This window comes from Artemia sp. Qi Xiang Cuo, chromosome 1 (genome assembly GCF_049724085.1).
Source record: "Artemia sp. Qi Xiang Cuo chromosome 1, ASM4972408v1, whole genome shotgun sequence".
Taxonomy (NCBI): Eukaryota; Metazoa; Arthropoda; class Branchiopoda; order Anostraca; family Artemiidae; genus Artemia; species Artemia sp. Qi Xiang Cuo.
Window position 1 is genome coordinate 76,310,392 of NC_142794.1, and position 24,877 is coordinate 76,335,268.

At 35.8% G+C, this 24,877-nt stretch overlaps 1 protein-coding gene across 1 annotated transcript in view; it reads right to left on the bottom strand.

Annotated features, from left to right (window-relative positions):
• AdamTS-A (ADAM metallopeptidase with thrombospondin type 1 motif A) overlaps window positions 1-24,877 on the bottom strand; it is a 646,314-nt gene that overhangs the window by 366,302 nt on the left and 255,135 nt on the right. The window contains exons 6-8 of the mRNA XM_089091831.1: window positions 24,596-24,816; window positions 8,434-8,586; window positions 5,774-5,923 (exon numbers count right to left, since the gene is read on the bottom strand). Of these exons, the coding sequence (XP_088947957.1) occupies window positions 5,774-5,923; window positions 8,434-8,586; window positions 24,596-24,816 (524 nt within the window). The remainder of the gene's footprint in view (window positions 1-5,773; window positions 5,924-8,433; window positions 8,587-24,595; window positions 24,817-24,877) is intronic.

A 24,877-nucleotide genomic window follows, 5' to 3' on the forward strand; every position in this document is an offset into this window, starting at 1 on the left:
GCAGCTGTAGGTTTGTCGCGAAGCCGTATTTTTCATGGGGAATATAAAATTTAAAACGTACCTGAGACTCAGTGGAGTGATTAATTATAGAAATATTAATAGAATATTAATATAGAATATTAATAAAGTAACTAATGGCTAATTTATAAATTTGAGTTAACCTATATTATATATTTGAATTATTGTAGACCCAGGAACGTATCCAGGATTTTTTTTAGGGGGGAGGGGCTTACAAAAAGATTTTTTTTTTGGGGGGGGGAGGTTAAGAAAAACTTTAAATAGCGCATCAAAAATAGGTTTATGTTCATTTTTGTTGCATTTTTACGAGTCGGACAAACATTTCAGGGAGGAGAGTCAAACCCCCTAGCCCCCTGAATGTTGCCTTGTGTAGGCCTCTTGTCGAATTACTTGTGTAGATAAAAGTTAGCTGAAGTAAATTATGAATAATAGAAGTGAAGTGAGTAAATTGTTAAAATACGTTTTTATCCTTATTTTATTAAAAATAAAAATAAAGCGTTAAAAATAAAGGATTGACCCCCACTTTCATGAAAGAAAAAAAAATGTGTTTGCACAAGAAAGCAAACAGAAAATAAAGAAAAAAAATATTTTCATAAGCGAGTGAAAGGAGACAATTAAAATTTAAAACAAAAAAAAATTGCCTAAAAAAGAACGGAGATGTTACACATCCACACGTAACATTCAAGTGGTTGCTTGAGCCTACTAAAATTAATTACAAATACAACGGATGTCCAGTCACAAACTACAAACATTTTCTTGATTATCGTAAAATTAGAGGTTCTCAACAAAACCACCGAAAATATGTTGTTTTTTTTTATAAGTAAAGCACCAACATTTAATTGAGCGTTTTAACTAGAGGTTAAGAGGCGCAACAATCTTCTTCCCATTCTGGATAATTTTTACTTAATTTAACTTATAATACTGGTATTTGAAAAAAAAAATTTGTCAAGTGTAATCGCTAAAAGAAAGGGTCATTCTAGGTATGAAACAGAAGCTCCAATGCTCTAACTAGCTGGATTCTTGACAGAACTATTATAAAAATCCTTTAATTTTCCTTAAACTTAGTAATGTGATAAGTAGGACTACTCATCCTAGTTCCAGGATATCTTTAAACATGGATAATCGGAATTCCCAGTTCACTTTTTTTTATCCAAGCAAAAAAAAGCAAGAAGGAATCAATAGATTTTAGAATAGCTTACTTGCTTATATGGTAAATAACTCCAGTCGGTTTCAAATGCTCGTTAGGCATGAACATTCCAATTGTACAAAAATGTTGCCTATTCTTTATTTTACTATTTTTAATAGAAAGATTTAAGATTCTACAAGCCACTTGAAGACAGCAGCCCCTGCTCGTAAGATTAAAACCAGTTAGCCGCCTAACACTATGGTTTGACCTTACACTGTTGCTTTCAAGAATATTTATCACGCAGAATAGACTTAACAAAAATGTAGATTGGTGGATAGATAGATGGATTGTTATCCATTTAACATCAAACAAATTTCAAAAATCCTTAATATTCATCGTAAAATATTTGTTTTCAGTCCAGGACAGGGGAGTAGAACTCCCCAGGGACAGAAGTCATCAGTGCAGGGGGCAGAAGACGCACCCACTGGCTTCATCACATGAGTGTGCACATAAAGAGGCACCAGCCGACCCTCGATAAGTTAAAAAACAGCACTGAACGTAACAGTCCAATTCAACGACGCTGATTTTTGTTTCAAGGCCCTTCGCCATTGACACTGGTAGTTTTTTCTTTCGTTTTTTGTCTTGTAAAAAAATAAGTGCTTCTACAATTCAAATAATATCCACAAGCCAATCACAGGATCGTCAATTGGGGGACATTGAAAAATATCTTTTTGGTATTTTAATTAAAAAAAATCAATAAACAACAAAGTTGCCGCCACCCCCAATATTTTTGTGAATTGGCATCCCTGGCTACTCAGCACAGGCTTTTGTGTCCTTCGTTACAAAACTTTGCCTAGCATCAGAACCATCCAATAATGAGTACTTGACATGTCTAGACTAGAAGTTTATTTAAGACATCTGAGTCACGCTTCTAATTCCACGTGATCGTAAACGTATTCTATTTGTAAATCCTGTGCCAGAATATAGTCAGACTCAACGGCGCTACATGTTTAAAACAATTAGTCTTCCGGATTTCGTAAATAGTTTCAAAAGGTCGCTACTTGCTAGTATTCTATCACAAACAAAACTGAATAGGATTTTTTTTTATCGCTAATTACTTAGTGCTATTTCATCCTTGCCTTGTCAAACAGTTCGTGGTAACGAACTGTAAGTAAGGAGTAAGGACCCGGCTCAATAGTAACCGAAACTCTAAAAAACGGAATTTTGATACCAATACATACATCAAAAGAATCAAATTTTTATGCTGATTTCAAATATATAAGTTTCATCAAGTTTAGTCTTACCCATCAAAAGTTACGCGCCTGAGAAAATTTGCCTTATTTTCAAAAAAAGGGGGAAACACCCCCTAAAAGTCATAGAACCTTAATGAAAATTGCACCATCATATTCAGCGTGTCAGAAAGCTCTACTGTAGAAGTTTCATGCTCCTATCTTCAAAAATGTGGAATTCTGTATATTTTGCAAGAAGAAAGATCACGGAAGTTCTAGTGCCCTATCTAAGTGACCAAAAAATGGAGGGGAACAATGCCCCCTCCCACGCTCATTTTTTACCGAAGTCACCTGATTTTGAAGTCATCCGAGATGGCTATCTCAAAATTTTGAGATAGCCATTTTGTTCAGCATGATCAAAAAATAGAATAACTATGTCTTTGAGAATGACTTAATCCCCCACAGTTCCCGGGGAATGGGCTGCAAGTCGTTAACTTTGCCCCATGTTTACGTAAAGTATTGGTTATTGGGAAGTATACAGACGTTTTCAGGAGGGATTTTTTCTGCTAGAGGGGAGGTGGTGTCGGGGATTACGCGGGAGGATCTTTCAATGGGGGAAGTTTTCACGGGGGAAGGGACATTTTTATGAAGGGGGCGCCGGATTTCCCAGCATTATTTAAAAAAATGATCAGAAATTAAATAAAAAAAACAAGTTTTCAACTGAAAACTTTTCAACATCAAAACTCAAAACGAACAGAAACTATTACGTATATGATTGGGTTCACCCCCTAGTCAATACCTCGCTCATTACTCTAAAGTATTTTTTTGTTCTTTCATAAGAGCTATTTATTCTAATTAACGGCCTTTGTAATTAAGGAGTCATTCTTAAAGAATTTGCAAAAATTCGAACTTTAGCGTAAAGGGCGTAATTTTTTTAAACAATAAAAAAAAACTGTAGCGTAAAGAGCGAGGCGTTGAGGAGGGGACAGCCCCTTTCATGTACGGAATAATTTATGTTTGTTTTAAGTTATAATGTCGCGCCTTACTTTCAGTTAAAAAAACTTGTTTTTTTTATTTAATTACTTTAGTAAACCATTTCTCCCTAATGGCCAAGACGGTCACAACCAACAGCAAGGGGTATAACTGACATTTTTTAAAACTGAGTTATAGACCTCTATTGATGAAACGTAGTTATTTACTTCATATAAAACAGGAAATCTTGCCATTGGTATAGGATAAAAATGTCAAAAGTTCGTATTCCACCTTTGCATCTTATACCAATTAAAATATAAACTAAAGAAATGAATATCGAGATTTTAAGGGGAAAGAAAATACTGGACGAAACAATATGAATATTTCGGGAGGGCAACCGCTCCCTCTCTTCATCGCTATAAGGGAAAGTTGCAAAAATTTTGACAGTAATTTTGGTTTTATCTGTTGTTGTTTTTTACCGCGTTGTTGTTCGTATATTAGAACAGCTTCTGACTTGAAGATCAAAAATTAGAATTAAAAACAGATCCTAAATAGAAACAGACTGAATAGAATTCAAGAATCACTATAACCAGACTTGTTTCTGACTGGAGCTTTCTGGGCTCTGTAAATTTCATTGAGCTATATACCTGGTCTGAAATTTCAAGCAAATTAACACAAAAAAAGAATCATTCGGACCAAGAATCAACACAACCACATTTTCTTCCAAGTTTATTGTCCTCGATATATTCCCCTTGTTCCCCCCTAGTCAAAATTAAAAATCTACTTGATTCTCTGGTCCAATATTACCTCAAAGTTTCAGCTGCGTCCCTTAAGTCGTTAATTTATGCCCATAGCCTAACCAGAGTCACTGCAGATACACCCTATTGACAGCCTGCATGCACACTATGTCTTTGTCTTTAGTTCAACATCATCCTCATTCCATTAAAATTTCACCTCAATGCCCTTAGCCTTTCCGTATAACCAGTATTGAACATGCCCAATTCCCAACAACAAAACCTATCTTAACAACTCTTACCCCAGAGGCTATTGGGGGCAGGGAAACATCTCATCCCCAGTAGTGTAGTCATTGGACCTTTCGACTATAGTTTACAAAACCTAATATAAAAATTTAGATCGGATATAATGGGATCAAGGGATTCGGGTAGCTAAAAATTGGCATGGGGAGCAGTTCCCTTTTAATCCATTTTGACTCTTAAAAACGGCACTAAATTTTACAAATTCCAATCTTAGATCCCCGTCCAAAGTTTCTACGACAACTCCTTCCATACAAAGTGGCCTGTTCCAAAGAAAAACTAAATGATTCATTGAAAGCCATGTTTGTCTTTACTGAGGCAGCGCTGTTACACTGCCTTGGATCTCTATAAATAGACAGTTTATAAGTATGGCCAAATCCGTCTAAAGAAGGAGAATATCTTCTGCCGAAGCATCTAAATAAAGTTAAATTTTCACTTAAGAAAGACTCTCTCCTAAGTCCTAGCTAAACAGGCGAGCCCAATGGTCAAGTCAGACTTTTTCTATATGCTACAGTTTTTGAGATACGATCTTATTAGGATGCAAACATATTTCACCAGTTTTCAACAATTAAAACTGATTGTTTTGAGAGACTCTCGTACAGATACACTAGAATTAAAAAAGGTAACATCTACATTAAGAAGAGTGCCGAGAAGAAAAGCAGCAAAAGATAGAACTTCAGAAAAGCTACTGACGAAATTTGCATCCCCATCTATTTTCCCGGTTCTAAAAAGATCATCATTTTGCGATTTCCTCTAAAAATTGAAAACAGCAGCTAGGTCTTAGCAGAGTACAGCCAAGACAAACTTTTAATGAAACACTTTTACCTTGCTTTCCACATAAAAGTCATATTTGGCAGCCATTTTACTTTAAAATCCCTGTTTGGTACTTGCATGATATAGTCCCGACCTTATATTCTTCATCTAAGTAGAATCTGTTTCTGACTCTCAATCCTAATAAAATATACCTAAGTATGATAAAAATATACTTGAGAAACAAATTTGGGCTATATATTTGCACATTCGGGTGGGGGAGTAAAGTATAGAGGGTCTGCATGCCTAATGTGTTAGGTACAACTATTCTGCATATTATAAAGTAAGAATTGTTTTCTAAATTAACACTGTCCAAATACTTTACCCCCTCCCCCCTAATGTGCAAATATATAGCCCAAATTACATATTTCTCATCTATTCTGTCACTTGTCTTTGTCTTGTCTCACGCTAAGCTAAAAGAAACTAACGCAAAAAACCGGTTCTACAATATGTCATACAACTTGAGTGGTCGGGACTATATCACACACAGGTCCCCTGTTTTTCTTTTTAAGTCACCTCTTATATTCATTTACTTCACAGTCTCCACTTCCTATTAGTGGGAAAGTAGGAAAAAAAGCTCTTACTCCAAAAATTCGAGGAGGTAGTGCCGACTGCAAGAAGACCAGGACCATGGTTTTGTATTGTGATCCAGCATACGGGACATAACATTATGGACGCCTGATTGATCTGAGTGGGGCAGACATTTCAAGTCATCATCATGGGGCATGTTTAACCTGAAAAAAATTTAGACTTAAGACGAGGAAATGATACAATTAAAAGATGTAGCCTTGAATATTTTACGGCTTTCTAAGAGTAAGAATGGTAATTTTCGAATTCTAAAGATTTCTGAATAAACCATCAATAGCTAAGACAGACCTGGGAAAAAGAGAGTTCTGACCCCCTAACAAACATTCGACCATTGTAAAATTGATTATTTTTATTGTCATTTCAATTAATTGTCGTTTTTACCTCTTTAGACCTGGATAGTTAAGCTATGCATTTCACCCGTTTGTATGTGGTCCATTTTCTGAGCAGCCATTACGGCTTCTAAGAGTTCAATTACGGTTCATGATTCAGTAACCTATAAGCCATGCTCCTGTGAAAGTTAAATGAATAATACTAAATATTATCAGCGATTTGATATTTTATTAATTTCTTTTCCAACAACCGAAAAAGAAGAAACAAAAAAACTTATGAAGGTTGTAAAAAATAGGAAATAAAAAACGACAAATGAGGATGACACATAACTTCAAACTAATAATAAAACCAAAACCGCATCCAGAGGGAAGGTTAGAAGTTTGACCCCCCCCCCGTTCTGAAATGTTTGTCTGACTCGTAAAAACGTATCAAAAATGCATATAAACAAATGTTAGAAGTTTTTTTATAAAGTTTTTTGCCCCCCCCTCTCCGAATAAAATACTGGATATGGCCCTGAATATAACAGTTTTAAAACTTTAACTAAAAAAAAGATAATGAAGATAATTGGAATCTTTACATATTATGCTGTAACTAGCAGCTCCTTAGAATGTTTAAAACTGAAATTACTGAATATCCCTCCTTACCCCTCCTTATAAGCCCAGTTAGCTTTTCATTGAAATTAACAATCAATCAAAGGTGTTGAAAACTATTTAAATCCCTTCTATTCCCTTGAGCAGTTCATCTGATAATATATCCTTAAAGATTAGGGTTAAATAAAAGTTTCTCCCATTTCTAAATAGAATCTACGCTAGAAAAAACATGCATTTGACTGAAAAGCTTCTATTTTAAGTTCGATCACAAGACGGGCTTTAGCCAAGCAAACCTTCCAAACATTATTGCCTTTTCCTTCCAGTCACTTTTTCACTTTCAGTTTACCTCTAATTTTTTACTTCCAATCCGATCAAAACTACCGATCACTACTACCGTTGAATAAAATGTCCACACATGGGCTTGCACTTGTCTCGACAAATCCAATGAAAAGCCGTGTACAAATCATTCAAAATATTCGATTATAATTTTCAAATCTGGCTTGACACGCTTTTAAAGCATACTAGAATTGGCAACAAGGACAGCAGTTAGGGTTAAAAAAAAAAACTTCAATCGCAAGCACCAGCAATAAATTCCACAATGAGGTTGATAGTTTCAAAACTTATAGGAGAACGGAATTGTCATTGTGACTTTCCCGTTTGGTGAGAGCCGGGCACTATGCAGTTTTTAGGAAAGAAAACTGGTATCTTACAGACACTTCTTGTGTATTTACCTATTCGCACTTACTTATTCACAGTTTTAAGGAGGATCAAATGACCTTTTCAGGCAAACAGGGGAGCCTCATGGTCTTAAAAAAACATGTTTTTAGCATATAAGTTCCATATTTGGCTGCAAGTCAAACGTCTTCTGGGGCAGAATGATTAAGAAGCCAACATATAGAATCTGACTCTTTGATTCACTAACCGCAAATATTACACCTTCAAAATCCTGCTTTGGCCGGGAAAATATAAAAAAATTGCAAAAGGTCTTCCAAGCGACAATTCACTTCCCTGAAAACTTTAAGCAGTAAATAACTAGTGCGACAAGCTTGATAAAGCTTACCGTATTTTGGTATTAATAATAAATAAAGATTAGAGATAAACTGACAGAGAAAGAGATACAGTTTTCAACTTCAACTCTCCACTCTGGGAAGACCTTTTGAAGGGCCAGTTACGTTGCTCTTCTGTTCTAAACGGCAAGGATTTGCCAGTCAAGAAAACTTTATAGTTGCTTGGAAAATCATTTAAAAGACTCGTAAAACCAGCGTTCCCAATCAACACCAAATTGTCGCCCTTGGGTAAAAAGAAAAGAAATGTACCATTTGATTCATCACTCGATGTTCTTTTTCTAAATATAGTGTTCGATACTTTTGTAACTGTGTCCTAGGTAGAAAAGAAATATACCATTTGATTCCTCACTAAATGTTCTTCTTCTAAATATAGTGTTTGCTACTTTTGTAACTGTGTCCTAGGTAGAAAGAAAAGAAAAATACCATTTAATTCCCCACTCAGTGTTTTTTTTCTAAATATAATGTTAGCTACTTTTGCAACCGTGTCCTAGCCTTTTAATTACGTCGTATCGCACTTTAATTAGGCGGCACTATGCGCTGCCTAACTAATTTAATTACGCGCTGCCTATGATAACAAAACTATTCTTGGAGAAATATGATCATCAATTAACTAAACAAAATAAATGTTACGAGAAATCAATCCCATTAGACAATCGTCAATAAACTTACACATGTCCCAATTCGTGAGCTATTGTAAACGCAGCAGATAGTCCATTGTCTTGAACAATCGAGCAAGAAGACATCCGATCACACATGGTCCCCAGTTCAGCAAGTCCTAATGTATCACACTTCTGGAGATCCGGGTTTCTGCAAATGTTTTCCCTGAAAAAGGAGGAAGTTTAATGAAACAAATAGACCGCTACCAACAGAGTGATCAACAGAGTATTTCACCATTAACGGCTACTAAACAGTTCATTCTAATTATTTTTTATGAACCAATGTGCACTGAGAAGAAAGTTAGAAATCTTTACCATATCACCTCACTCTCTATCTCCCTCTCTCTATCTCTACATATATATATATATATATATATATATATATATATATATATATATATATATATATATATATATATATATATATATATATATATATATATATATATATATATATATATATATATATATATCTTCCTCTAACTTTCTCTCTCTTGACCGATGGATTTTTGGTTTTTACTTAATTCAGCTTTTATTAAATTTTTTACAGGAAAGGCAATTTGGCCCTTTCAGACGCTGAGGTAACCTATTTTCGCATAAATTTACTTCGAAATTATTTATGCGTTTCTGAAGTCCATATTAACTTACGGTGTACACTTTTATAATTGCCCGACCCATAGATTCCAGCATATTCAACCTCATTTTATATTTTTACATATTTCAGATCATAGCACAATTGCTTTTTTCTCTCTACTACTCTTCTTTCTCTACTCTCTCTACTACTGTGCAATAACACCGAAAAACAGCGAAAATATCTGATCATCATATAAAATTACAGCTGTATGAGCCTCAGTTATTATTAAGGCATATAATATTTCTTTGCACTTTAAAAAACGCAGTCCCAAAAATTAAAAACACATTAAGTCCAATGCTGAAAATTAAAAGTCAACACGAGAAGCTAGCAATAAAACTGTAACAAGAAACTGTAAAAGACAAATTTTGCACTAAAAATCAATTGAAACAAATGTTTCAATAACATAAATTGTGCTTTTATAGTTATTCATAAAACACATAAAAGGCTATGTTTTTTTTTACTGTTAAGCAGCAAAATATTAGAAAAGTCTGGTTTTAAGAAATGTTTTAAAAATTATCATTTATTTTCAAATTCCGCCAGGAAGCTGAAAAGAAAACAGTATAGTTGAAAGATAGACAGAAAGTAAGTCCTTTAGTTAATAAAAAAAAGTTTTTTTTAACTGAAAGTAAGGAGCGATATTAAAAATTAAAACCAACAGAAATTATTCCGTATATGAAAGGGGCTGCCCCCTCCTCAACATCTCACTGCTTATGCTAAAGTTTTTTTTATTGTTTTAAAAAATAGATTTATGAGAAAGAGTCAAACTCTGGCGTAAAGAGCGAGGCGTTGAGGAGGGGACAGCCCCTTTCATATACAGAATAATTTCTGTTTGTTTTAAGTTTTAATGTCACTCCTTACCTTCAGTTAAAAAAAACTTCTTTTTTTATTTAATTTCTGAACGTTCTTGAATAAATGTAGGTTTTGATTTTGGCTCACTGTACAAGAATAATTAAAACAAAATTTGCATATTAATTTTACTTTTCTTGGATAAATGGTTTTCTCGAAATTTTGATCGCACCTAGTTGCCCTCCAATTTTTTTGGCTACTTATAATATATATACGTAACTTATATAATAAATATACGTAACTTACGAATTAACTTACGTAACGAACTTCAATATTCGTATATTTTTATTACGTATATTAGGTGGTTCGCCCCCTAGTCAATACTTTGCTCTTGACGCTAAAGTTCGATTTTTGCTTTAATTCTTTAAGGATGACCCTTAATCACAAAGACCGTTTAATTAGAATAAATAGCTCTTATGAAAGTACTAAAAAAAACTTTAGTGCAAAGAGCGAGGTATTGACTAGGGGGAAAACCCCCTCACATACGTAATAATTTCTGTTTGTTTTAAGTTTTAATGTCACTCCTTACCTTCAGTTAAAAAAAACTTCTTTTTTTATTTAATTTCTGAACGTTCTTGAATAAATGTAGGTTTTGATTTTGGCTCACTGTACAAGAATAATTAAAACAAAATTTGCATATTAATTTTACTTTTCTTGGATAAATGGTTTTCTCGAAATTTTGATCGCACCTAGTTGCCCTCCAATTTTTTTGGCTACTTATAATATATATACGTAACTTATATAATAAATATACGTAACTTACGAATTAACTTGCGTAACGAACTTCAATATTCGTATATTTTTATTACGTATATTAGGTGGTTCGCCCCCTAGTCAATACTTTGCTCTTGACGCTAAAGTTCGATTTTTGCTTTAATTCTTTAAGGATGACCCTTAATCACAAAGACCGTTTAATTAGAATAAATAGCTCTTATGAAAGTACTAAAAAAAACTTTAGCGCAAAGAGCGAGGTATTGACTAGGGGGAAAACCCCCTCAAATACGTAATAATTTCTGTTTGTTTTAAGTTTTGATGTTGCTCCTTACTTTAAGTTGAAAATAAAACTTGTTTTTTTTAATTTTAATTTCTGATCATTTTTTAAATCATGCTGGGAAATCCAGTTCTTCCTTCATAGTAATGTCCCTTCCCCCATGAAAACTTCCTCCATGGAAAGATACTCCCACGTAACCCTCGACCCCCCCTACTCCCAGATAAAAATATACCTTGAAAACGTCTGTATACTTCCCAATAACCAATAGGCCTACTATATGTAAACAATGGGTACAATTCCTAACTTGCAGCCCTTCCCCCGGGTACTCTGGGGGATTAAGTCATCCTCAAAGATATAGTTATTAAATTTTTCGACCATGCTGAACAAAATGGCTAACTCAAAATTTTGATGGGATGACTTTGAGAAAAAATGAGCGTGGGAGGGGGCCTAGTTGCCCTCCATTATTTGGTCACTTAAAAAGAGCACTAGAACTTTTTATTTCCGTTCGAATGAGCCCTCCCGGAATATTCTAGGACCACTGGGTCGATGCGATCACCCCTGAAAAAAAATAACACGCATTTGCGATATTTCTTCTGGCAAAAAATACAAAATTCCAGATTTTTGCAGATAGGAGCTTGAAACCTCTACAGTAGGGTTCTCTGATACGCTAAATCTGATGGTGTGATTTTAATTAAGGTTCTATGACTTTTAGGAGGTGTTTCTCCTTTTTTTTTGAAAATAAGGCAAATTTTCTCAGGCATTTAACTTTTGATGGGTAGAACTAAACTTGATGAAACTAATATATTTGAAATCTGCATAAAAATTTGATTCTTTTGATGTGTCTATTGGTATATGTCTATGCGTCTATTGGTAGACTTTCGGTTACTATTGAGCCGGGTCGCTCCTTACTTACAGTTCGTTACCACGAAGTGTTTGATGATATTATTCCACAGATTACATCATTCAAGAGCAAAAGTGTCCAACAGAGGTCTACTCCTTGTGAGATGTCACTGTTTATGTTTTTATTTTCTTTATCCCACAGTTTCCTACGAAAATTTCCGTATGAAATCCGTCATTTGCCATTATTTTGACAAATCTTCTCCAAAAAAAATTTATCTGTTCCTAAAAGTCTATGCAACAAAAAAAAATAATCACTACTTTATTTTTCAGTTTAATTTACTATGCAGGATCTCCCACTTGAATTTAACGTCGATTATGTGAACTATTTTGAGCAATTATAAGCTAGATGCTTAATAAATATAATATTCCGTCACTGAATGATAATTCTAAAAGTAGGTTCTATTTGACAAGCTCTGTATACCGGGGCAAGCCGAGCAACATGAAATTGCAGCCCTGATAGATTTACAGGAAGGAATATAGAGTAAAGCTCTGAATAGAATAGGGTGTGGAAGAAGCGCAAGCTAATGTGATGGGTCCTGGTGGATTTGTGCTGTGGTGAGCTGCTAGTAGTAGAAGTAGGTCCGTACCAAAATATCTAGAGAAAAGGATGAGTAGCCAAACCAGCTCTGGCAATGCCAAGCTCTGTAAGTTAAGGGATTATTCTCGGAGATTTTTTTTTTTATCATCCTTCAAGGTCCCATAATTGTCTGTCTACATAATTAAAAAAGGAACGTTTTCTCTATTACAGCGTGTTTTTAGAAATATTTTTGAAACAACAATATTTCTAGCCAAACATAATTACAAAACGATGTTGTTCAAGTAATTTTCGCTTGCAATAAACATAATTTGAAATCTGTTGTGCTTCTCCCATCGTTGTGTTTAGTATGAGACGTTGTCCTCTTGCAATGACTAGACAGAGTATTTTTAGTCCCCATTTGAAATTACTTGGCTACAAAATTAAGTGGAAATTATTAGGAGAACTATATGCACATAATTTGCAATATTTCTTTTCCCATCATTATGTCTAAGATGAGACGTTATCCCTTTAATATATACGGACTGAGTACTTTTCATCACCCTTTGAAATTACTTGGCCACAAACTTACTTGGAGATGAAATAAAACAAAACATTAATTTTCCTACACTTACCAGCTAGAAAATTTTGCTAAGAAACCTTACTGAAACAATTCCCAAAGAAATTAAATTGGCAATGAGTTTGCAAACTTCAACCAGAATTAATAGCAAAATTACGTTCGTAAATCTTGGCACATGGCAACAAAATGAAAAGCATGCCCTACAGTGCAGCTGAAAAAAGAATAGAGGCATCTTGTCAGTTTTAGAACCTAAATGAACACATAAATTCAAAAAGAAGGAAGCTTCATTAGAGCTCAACAATGGACAATAGAAATTATTAGAATTTTGGGTATCCTAGTGCCTCCACACCATAGGAAACCTTAGAGGTAACGATCATCCAAAAACAGCGTAAAGTTTTTTTGAAAAGTTACAAAATATCTGTCACCGAACAAGTACTTCTTAGACAGCTTTAATTTGTCATTTAAATTGTTAAATGTGTACAATTTTTGATAAAAAATGCTTCTTTTACCGTGAACTAAATTATGTCGTCACTCAAGCCATTCTAGAAATCAACTGTTCATTGACTTTACGAGGCTAAAAGGCTTATTTGTTGTGTTTTTTTTCCTTTTTTTTGTAATGCAGTATTCATTAATAAGCTTATCAAAACAAAATCCAGTTTTGAGCTGAGGTGCAAGCCAGCAGAGCAAGGATTTAACCAAGGATTCGAAATAAATTTAATTTTTTTTAATAAAATAGTTAAGACGATATATTCCAAATTTTATGTAAAAAAAACTAACTAAACTCCTGTGTTCAAATCAAAGTTTATATAATTAGGTAAACTGTGTTTACCTAATTATATAAAGTTTATTATTACCTAATTATATAAAGTTTATATAATTAGGTAAACTAATTATATAAACTGTGGTGCAAATTATGATATCCTAGGGGTTATTTAAGCGTTACTATGAGTACAGTCTAAAATACTAGGGTGTCCAATGTAAACCTCTATTTAAGTTCTTTCTATATGCCCTTTTATAATTGGCAGATGTAATGGTTTACGTAAATTCCAAAGATAGACGATAAACGTTGGTACATGGTCTTTATTAAATAACGTGAGAATACACATAGAGAAAATAAGGTAGCACAAGAACAACTAACTACGACGAAGGCGAGAGATGGACTGCCTTTAGAAATGAGGGAAGAATGTAAATTTCCTGGAACGGAAGGTCCTGGCCTGGGAACGACCACTTTCCCACGACTAGCTTTAGTCCCAAGAGCTCCCCCCTGGACCTATATTGTTGACACATAAATCCCCAACTAACTACGAAATGAGATACCCGGAAAAGCTTCTCGAATTGATGTTTTAAAATTTCGCGGCCCATATATAATAATAAAAGTAATACAACCAAACCAAGTTTTCCTACTACAGGAACTAGACGGAAAGGGTACCAGAAGAATAGTAAACACAAGACTAATGAAACCAGTCAAAGACCCCTCCGTATTTCTTGCGAAAAATCCAGAGTACTCTGAGTATGTAAGTAATAAACCAATCACTAAAGAATCGGAAAAGAAATTAAATGATGTTGGGCGTTTAGGTCAGCGTTTAAAAGAAATTTCTTTATGTATAGATGTACCAGTAGCACAGCAACAAAGTTTAAGGAATAAAGGTAACTCAAGCACCGCCTACTTAGAATCAAGAAGCCAAAACGGGGAATTAACAGTCCAGGAGTCCAATACCATCAACCCATTATTTGTGGATGTAAACACAGGGGATACTCACCATGACATGACTAATGTATCTACTATTTTGTCGAAACATACTAGTCCTACAAGTAATGCTGTCCAGGAGAGTAGCACCAATAATAATGTAGAGAAATCCCCAGTAGCACTGCCATTTCTTGAACCTCAAGCTAGTAGAGAAAAACCAAATAGGTTTAAACCGAGGCGTTCCGCAGCAATAAAACCCCGAGGATTTTATTGGGAATAATATCTTAACGTCATTGCTGCATGGTATGATTTTTAGAGTTTCTGCAATTTCATTTATTTGTCGCTGGTATTTTCAGGATTAATTAGCCTTTCCCGGTCATTCCTTTTGCCCTAATTCAAAGTTTATACATAATCCCAACTAACTACGAAATGAGATACCCGGAAAAGCTTCTCGAATTGATGTTAAATACTTTACACCAATAAAATTTTCCCTGGTCATAAACTGTATTTAAATATGGCAGTACTAACGAGCACAGTGGATAGGAACAAAGTTTGTTCTATGCCTGTTTGTGTAGCAGTGGCGATGTCAAACTAGAAAATTGGAAACGTTCGAAAATCAAGGAGAATCTGAGTCGGGGGTATATTTTCCTTTCCCGAGACCCGGTGCATAAAAGAGCAGATGGACTTAAAAGCTAAATGTGCCATACCACGATTTGTTGCAGGCCCAGTGGCATATTTAGATAGATTGCCTTAAAATGGCCGATGCAATTATCCTGTGATATCCAGTGATCTAAGCTTTTTCTGATAATGAAAATTTGATCGCCTTAAAAATACACAAGGGTGCTACAATGGAGTTGATAAAAAAAAATGAAAAATGAATAAAAAAAACAACATACGCACAACAACACAAATAAAGGCTAAACTAGCACCCATTCATTGACTGGGATAACACACGAGACTGATCTAGGCCTTCAAGAATCTCGCTGAGCGGCTTTTAGCTGCAGCATGGGATCCAGAGAAGTGGCAACCCGCTCCTTGTTTTTGGACCAAAGGGTATTTCCAAGAGAAATTTGGCAGTCCAATGTACATAGGCCAGATATTTTTAAGTTGACTTATGTAAGTTTGAGAAGTTATCTCAGCATCTTGGAATACTTTTGTAAGATTTGTGGTGTTACTTACTAGTCCACTTAATATTTTTCTTCATGGCTTCGCCAAGCAAACCTGTCTTTGTTGAGTGAACATGTTTTAGAACTTAAAGCCAAGAAAACCAAAAGCCGGCTTATGCAGTGTACGTACTTAAATCGCTGCGTCTATCTAGCTCTTACAAGCTTTAAATAAATAGTTTTTTTTTTCATATAGCTCGCGAAGTTATTCCAAGTGAAGATTGCCCACTAGCGTCACAAGGTTTACATGAGTCTATACTTCTACCCCGCTGCCTCCAGGCATCCCATATGCGACCTTATCCTTAGGTGTATACAGAAGTGCCCAGTGATTTACCCCTCGAGTAATCCATACCATAGTAAATAAAGCAGCAAAATTTTAATTACACCTCATTATATATTTAACAAGGCGGCCGAAGCTTTGGTACAAATGCCGAAACTAGAAAAAAATCCCCTTGCTAATTTACAATACTATGTAAACTATAAGAGTCAATAGATAAAAATTTAGTATATACAGCGAGGCAACATCATATGATGGAAGCAAAATAAACAAAGGGTGACCCAAAACACCAATTAAGCCTTCTATACATGGCTAGTCATGTGTAGGAGGAAGCAAAAAGAGAGAGAGAAAAAAAAACGGAATTTAATGAGCAAAAGTATACACAAATGGGTCACATAATTAAATTGCTTTTTCATAGCAATTTTATTGATGTGTCTGCTAGGAAACCAGTCATTTTTCTGTTCATTTTATGGTTTTTCTTTTCCTTCCTTTTTTGTTCTAATGTCTGCTTTTCACTAATTGGATGAGTCTGTCATTTTTTTTTTCATAGGTTGCAAAAAAGGTGAAGATTACGAATACTCAATTTTGTGTTATGTACAATGAAATGTGTGCATTAATCATCTTCAATTATCTCATCTTTCTTATGCCCTGATTAAGTATTAGGAACAGGGACGTACACAAGTTGGGGTCTCGGGGTTTACCCTACCTTATCTCTAGATCTCAAATTTTTTCGAACCTGGATCTTGAATTTTCTAGGTTTTATGTTTTATTTTTTATTTATTCTAAACAGCTAGAGCAGTCTAGCCAACAGTGGTACAGTTGCACGATTTTGGTACATTTCAACTCTGCTGGTACAATCTAGTAGAATCACTCAAGATTTGGTACATTTTACAAAATATAGTACAATTCGGTATTTTTTGCTGATATTAGCCGTGTCGATTCAGTCTAAAAGACGTTTCACTAAAGGACTTAATAGGGCCATAACATACGAGTTTCCCCAGGTTAGTTAGATTGTCTCTATCTTTAATTCATTTCGAAAAAAAAATATTTTGAAATAGTTGAAGAAAGATAGCTTTTTGTTAACTTAAGAAGCTGCTGTGCTGGTCTACATGAATGAGACCTCTTCTCCCTATCGCATCTCTGGTTTCTCAGAAACTGAAAAAAGCTGTGTTACGTGAGTAAACCTTCAAAAAAGGCTCTTAAGATCGAATAAGGGCCCAGGGAAAAGTTGCCGATCTCTCACAAGTCGACCTAAGCTAAACAAGGCCCGGATGTAAGGATTAAAAAAATCTTTGAAAAATAGAATAAATAGTATATGAAAAGAAACAGGGCATGGCCCTTGTACATGACCGCTCAAAGAAACACTATAAACTTTGAAAATCACTTATCTACATTTTAAAATACTTGCCCATACCATTGTTAATTGTTGCTTTGCTTTACCCACCCCTCACCTAATAGACCATTATAATGTATACACGTATTGTGTTTTTGGTAAATTTGGAGATATGTACAATTTGATGCATTCTCAATTTGAAACATTATAGTTGTATAAAACGTTGATTTTAAAAGCCATTTCCAGTTTTAAAAATAAAAGATGCCGTTATCTAGATGTTTAAGGTGATTTAAAAAGATAGTGAAAGTCATGGCCTCTATTGTGCTACGTGTGGGGTTATATCTTAAGTGAGCGTTAGACCATAACCATGGGTAGCATCATGGCAGCATCATTCGCCCCCCTGGGCGAATGATGCTGCCTTATATTTTATTTTTTGTTTTGAGATTTCTATTATACAACTAAACCACATCGCTGTGCCAATAAGGGAAGGTCAGCGGCGGTGGGGGGGGGGGGGAATAGCAGCAGCGGCGGGCCGCTGGCGCGATCATTGTTGACGACAAAGTTTTTTGTTTTGATCAGTCTTTCTCAAATCCAGGCTTTAATTTACATAAGATTTCGGCCGAATCACTAGTTAGAAACTTTGCGAGTCGCTGCCTGGACGCTGGTCTTCTTCGTTATTCATCAAGAGAATGATAAATCTGGTGGAAACGAAATGGCTGTGGCATTTCAGAGCCCTTGCATAATAGTTGAAATATCTAACAGCTATGTATTCCTAACAAAGTTAATTATCAAAATCAGTAGTATAATAATAATAATAATAATATTGTATTTTTTCATCGAGAAGAACTGTCACCATTTACATCACATCTGGGTTGGTAGGAAAATATTTCCCCTTCGCTTTCATACTATAATACATTCAGAAGGGATTTGGAAGGAATATCCCCTTTCTATATAGATGGTTCTAATAATGAAGATCTGTGCTCTTAAATACAGACCAATCAAATATTTATTAATCCATGAAGCTGGTGGCAAATTGCCGTAATCATTAGAGGTCCAAACTCCAACCCCATCCCTACCTGCACTACCATCCTCTCCAGGGGCGGATCCAGGATTTCTTTTTTTTTTGGGGGGGGGGATGGGTTGCAAAATAGGTTGATCCGATAAAAAAATTGGGGGGGGGCAAGATAGGTTGATCCGATAAACTTGCGTAAGGAGCAAGTTTAATTAACGCAAACTTGAGTTAATTAAGTAAATTACACTTCTTTAGACTATGCTGGGGGGGGGCTGTACGCCCCCTCACCCCTCCCTCTGGATTCGCCACTGATCCTCTCACCCAATGCTTTCAGTAAGCCCTGTGATTTTGCAGCCCCTGTGAGATAGGAGATTCACACCTGAACAAGTACAACCACATCCCGGCACCACCAAGAAAACAAAATGCTTCAAAGAAAAAAGGAGGGCAGAACAAAAATACTCACTGATACATCAGTGAAAGCCAAGATTGAAGCTGCCCTTTGCTACAAGGAAGGCAAAGAAGAGGTGGAAAAGAAAAAATTGAAGCAACAACAGCAAGAAAAACAAAGAAACAGGCTGTGAAGAGATTTGGTGAGAATACAGCACTGAGGATGAAAATGATACTGGGAAGGTTCAGACTGTGATTGTTGATGACAATTCAGACAGTACTCTTGGGTAAGGTAGTGAAAAGGAATTTGAACTTAGTTTTGATTTGGGCTGCAGATGGCAACTTTGTAAAAGTCATCTATGAGGGACATTAGGGATAAGGTAGAACCTACTGCGGAGGCTAGTGTGACGACTATGAATGGTGGGAGAGGTAATGTGTGAAAGTGGCTGGAAAAGCCAGATCATATCTGCTACATGACAGAAGTAAACATGAAAGATTTCGAAAAAAAACCAGCAGTACTTGGACAGTGTGTGATCTTGAACAAATGTTTTGACTAAAATGTATCATCCCTAAAAAAGGACAGCAGCTTCTTAATCTTGGACCTGGTGCAGATAGTTGGAATTGGCTGACTAAAATCTTATAGCCTGTCTATTTAAATATGATTACTCTTTTTCACAACACATGTCAGTGATTGAATCTGTCCATGATTGAGATACATCAATTTTAAGATCCTTTGTTCAAGATTGGGCGGAAGTCTATTTTCCAAGATTAGTCAAGCTAAAAATTTGCAATTACAATTAGGTTTCTACTATTAACTGTCTGTGGATTCAAAATAGTTACCATTGCATATGGGTGATATATTCAAACTAATGAAATGTCTATTAAGAAAATTTAGACAGAATTAGGAGAGAAAAATAAATTTTCCAGGTGGTATAATAGATATAACTATTGAGATGGTGATTAGGCAGACCTGCATTTGTAGTTTCCTTCCCATTCATTTGTGTCGATGTATTGAATAGATCCCTGTTAAATAATTAGACACCTCCTATTCGTCTCCTAGCAATTACACCTGCAGCGGTCTTGTGATAAATAATGAATCAAATTAATTTTTCTCGATGTTAAATTCAGAATTTAACGGTTAGGAGCTTGAGAATTTTCAGAACCTACCGTTTTAATTAGCGAAGCTATGTCACGGAATCAAAACCTCAATATTTATAAACACCTGCCTATGGCAAGGACTGAGGAAATATTGATTATTTGCTATACCAAGGTATCTTGAAATAGAGAGGTCCTTGTTTCCCAAGTTCCTACACTGAGTTTAATCTGGTGTCAGTTCAAAAGACAACTGCCTGTTTAATGGAGGTGCTACAGGAACTATTGCTGAATAAAAACTCACCCTGGGAGCACAAGGAATTCATGCAAATTATTTGTGTGCGCACTTGTTTGTTTAATTTTGAAAACCGCACTTAATTTCTAAGCGAGAAAAACGAAATTCTTAACCACACGAGAAAAGAAAACCTCCAACATTGCGATTGACGCAATAAAAATTGGCTCAAATTAATTCAAAGTCAGCAGAACGCCACAACCAACCGAGGCAGTTGATTTCTAAGCGGGAAAAACGAAATTCTTAACCACACGAGAAAAGAAAACCTCCAACATTGTGATTGACGCAATCAAGAATTGATTCAAATTAACTCAAAGTCAGCAAAACGCCACAACCAACCGCGGCGGCGGCGTTACGACAATTCTGCGGTAGCTGACCAGGCCCCTCGTTGGCAGCGTTCGAGTAACGCATTCGGCGTTTGAGCCCCTTGGGAGCACAAGGAATTCATGCAAAGTATTTGTGTGGCCAATTTTTTGTTTAATTTTGAAAACCGCAATTGATTTCTACGCGGGAAAAACGAAATACTTAACCACACGAGAAAAGAAAAGATCCAACATTGCCGCTGACGCAATAAAGAATTGGCTCAAATTAACTCAAAGTCAGCGGAACGCCGCCACCAGCCGAGGCAGCGGCGGCGTTACGACACTTCGGCGGCAGTTGACTGGGCCTCTCGTCGGCGGCGTTCGAGCATAACGCATTCGGCATTCGAGTCTCCTGGGAGCATAATGAATTCATGCAAATTATTTGTGTGCACACTTTTTTGTTTAATTTTGAAAACCGCACTTGATTTCTAAGCAGGAAAATCGAAATCCTTAACCACACGAGAAAAGAAAAGGTCAAACATTGTGGTTGACGCAATAAAGAATTGGCTGAAATTAGTTCAAAGTCAGCGGAACACCGCTGCCAGCCTGGCAGCGGCGGTGTTACGACACTTCGGTGGCAATTGACCGGGCCTCTCGTCGGCGGCGTTCAAAGCATGCGCTGGCGCGGCGCCGGGGTCGATATCCAGTATTGGAAGTGTCAATTAGACCAGGTAAGCCCCCCAATTTTAAAATTCAGCTTATGAACACCCATGACCCCAACCCCCAGGTCCACTTCTTTGGTCAGTTTAAATTTCAAAACAATTTTTTCCTGTATTGTTTGTAAGCAAAAATAAAGATCATTGGAAATTTAGTTCACCATAGGTAACTAACAGATCCCAGAAACAGCTTTTGGGTAATAGTCTGTAAGAATAAAAGGTCAAAATTTGATTTTAGTCCCTGATTTGTATGAAAAACGTCATTTGGGAATAATTTTGGGCCACCTTCATGTGTTTCTGGTGCTACAAATTATCATAGATCGCAAAAAAACTAACGACATTTTTTGGGTCTTAAGTGATGTGTTACTTCGAACAGTTCGTGTTGCTTTCAAATAGTGTCGGGAGCACATGTACTGTATTAGAAGGAAAAGAAAAACAATGATATGGAAAAAGGAAGTAAAAAAAAAACCACGTCCGATGCAATGTTTACATAGATAGCCCTGTATTCCGCCGATGATCCGCGTATTAAGCGAAGCGCAACACGTGGGAAAAAAATTGGAACATGGTGCAATTTTTTGGTAATTGGTACATTTTTTTTAGCGATCGGTGGTACTTTTTGTTTTGAAGTGCTGGCAACACTGGTTATGAGGCAATAAAGCCCAAGCAAGGACACCCCGTGCTTGCAGTAACCCGAAAATATAAGCAAAGTTATGATAGCAATATATACATAAAAAGAATCAATTTTTGACTAATTTTAAACAGCGCACTTTAAAAGTGACCAAAAATATTGGAGGGCAGCTAGCCCTCAAAGATCAAAATTTTGAGATAGCCATTTTGTTCAACATAGTCAACATATTGGTTATTGTGAAGTATACAGAAACTTTTCTGGAGGGGAATTTTTATGGGGGGGGGGGTAAGTAAGAAGATCATTCCATGGAGGAATTTTCGTGGAGGAAGCAAATTTTCCATGGAGGAGGAGCCGGATTTCCCTACATTGTTTAAAAACCGATCAGAAATTAAATAAGTAACAAGTTTCTTCAACTGAAAGTAAGGAGCAACATTAAAACTTAAAACCAACAGAAATTATTACGTATATGAGGGGTGTTGCCTCTTCCTCAATACCTTGGTCTTTGCGCTAAAGTTTTTTTTTATAACTTTTAAGAAACCTTATTATTTTAATTAAATGGCCCTAGTGTTTCGGGAGTCATTCTTAAATCATTGGAACAAAAGTCAAACTTTAGCGTAAAGAGCAAGGTATTGAGGAGGGAGCGAGCCCTCCCCATCATGTACGTAATAATTTCTTTTCGTTTTAAGTTTTAACGTTTGTCCTTACTTTCGGTTGAAAAAAACTAGTTATTTCTTCAATAATTGAAGATGCAAGGCTTAGGACTGAAATCTCAAGATCTAGGGTAAAATCCTTAGAATGGCAGTCCTGTCCTGAATTAGAGTGCAAAGCATCCTGAAATGGAATTCTGTCTGCCTCGCTTATTTTGTCCTTCTAAAATCCCATTATTAGGGGAAAACCACATGCTTCAGTTTACCTGCCTTTACAACAACAGATTTTCAAACAAATCGTGGTGACGAAACTGAAAGTAAAGAGTGATTCGGCTCAATAGTAGCTGAAACTCTAAAAAACGGAAATTTAGTACCAATAGATAATCAAAAGAATCAACTTATTATGCTAATTCAAAATATATAAGATTCTTCAAATTTAGGGTTACTCATCAAAAGTTAAGAGCCTGTGAAATGTGTCTAATTTTCGAAAAAGGGGGAAATACCCGCTAAAATTCAAAGAATCTTAATGAAACTCACAACATCAAATTCAATATATCAGAGAACCCAACTGTAGAAGTTTAAAGCCCCTATATTAATTTTTTTTTCTTTTTTTTTTGTCAGAAGAACGATCACGGATGCATGTTTATTTTTTTTTCTTAGGGGTGATCGTACAAAACAATAGTTCTAGAAGATCGGAAGAGGGTGCATTCGAACGGTAATTAAACGTTCTTGTACCATTTTTAAGTGACCAAAAACATCGGAGGGAAACTAGCCCCCCTCTCCCGTCCATGTTTTCTCCAAAATTATCCGATCAAAATTTTGAGATCGTCATTTTGTTCAACATAGTTTAAAGATCCAATAACTATGTCCTTAGGGATAACATGACCCCGCAAAATCCGTAGGGAGAGGCCTATAACTTGTAAAATTTGACCACTGTTTAGGTATAGTGTTTGTTGTTGGGAAGTATACAGGCATTTTGCGGGGGGGGGGATGTTGGCATTTTGAGCTCGGGCTGGGTTTCCATAGGGAGAAGTTTCCATGGGGAGGGTAATTTCAAAGGGTGGGGGGGGGTGAACTTTTCAGGGAAAATTTCACACTGGGGGTATTTGAAGTAGTTCCTATACGATTTTTTTTATTTGTCTTACTTTCTCTTTGCTAACTCAATTTTGTATGTGGACATGTTCCGGGGGAATTGCCCGGGGGTTATTTTCAGTGGGTTTGAATTTCCGGGAAAAAAATTCCAGGGAAGGAGTGTTCGAGAATCGTATGATCGAGTGATTTCCGGAGTGATCGATAAAACGATTAGAAATTAAAGTCTTTTTCCAATGAATGTGTGCTTAGGAGAATTTTTCAGGCTGAATCGTCCGCATGAAATTTTAAATGGGGGGGGGATTTTCTGCGAGTATTGAACTGTCCGGAGTAAATTTTGCGGGAGGGGTACATTTTTAGTGGGAGAAAATTTCCACGGAGGAGTTTCCCGTGAGAGAGGGATTTTTCATGGAGGGTGAGCCAGAATTAGCGACATTATTTGGAAAAACGATAAAAAAAAGAAGTTTGTTTTAAATGAATTAAAGAGCAATATTAAAAATCAAAACGAACAGAAATTATTCTGTATATGAAGGGATAGTCCCCCTCCTCAAAAACTTGAGCTTTACACCAAAGTTTGAATGTTTGTCCCAATTTTTAAAGAACGACTACTGAAACACAAGGGACATTTAATCAGAATTGAAAGGTTTTTTAAAAGTGCTAAAAGCTTCACCGTAAATAACAAGGTATTCAAGAGGGAGGCAGCCCCTTCATAGATGCAATAATTTGTGTCTGTTTTGAGTTTTAATGCTGTTCCTTACTTTCAGTTAAAAGAAAATTATTTTTTATTTAATAACTGCAAAGACCAAAAAGTCATACTGCATTATGAATTTGGCCTCTAAGAACCAGGCGAATCATTAATATCATATTCATACCAAATATAATAACTATGTTAGCCCGTACAGCAATATAAACATAATAAATTGGATCATAATTAGTTTCGTTATAGTTAGACCACCTCCGTTCCCAAAAAGTCGAAGTTCTATAACTAGTCGATAGAATTGAAATATTTATTTTCGCTTACTATAGTTGATGTTCTACAAACACTAGTAGATGTATATCCACCAGTTTTCGAAACACAAACGTACCTTGTAAGTAAAAGGGCTGTGTCAAAGTGCCGAGGAGCTGAAGGATCAGGAGGGTTTTCATGTCTTTGCCAATAGCAAAAGTCCCTTAGCATCTCTGAAGCACTCTTTCCTCGTCCATCACCCATATCTTTACCAAATTTTTGGTCTTTCACTACTTTTATATCAATCACAGCAATTGTTATTGGATATCCTATGCTTGGATCTTTGTATATCATTTGAACCTGGAACATATCAATAAAATACCTGAGTAAATTTATCAACTGAATAGCTGATATGACGAGG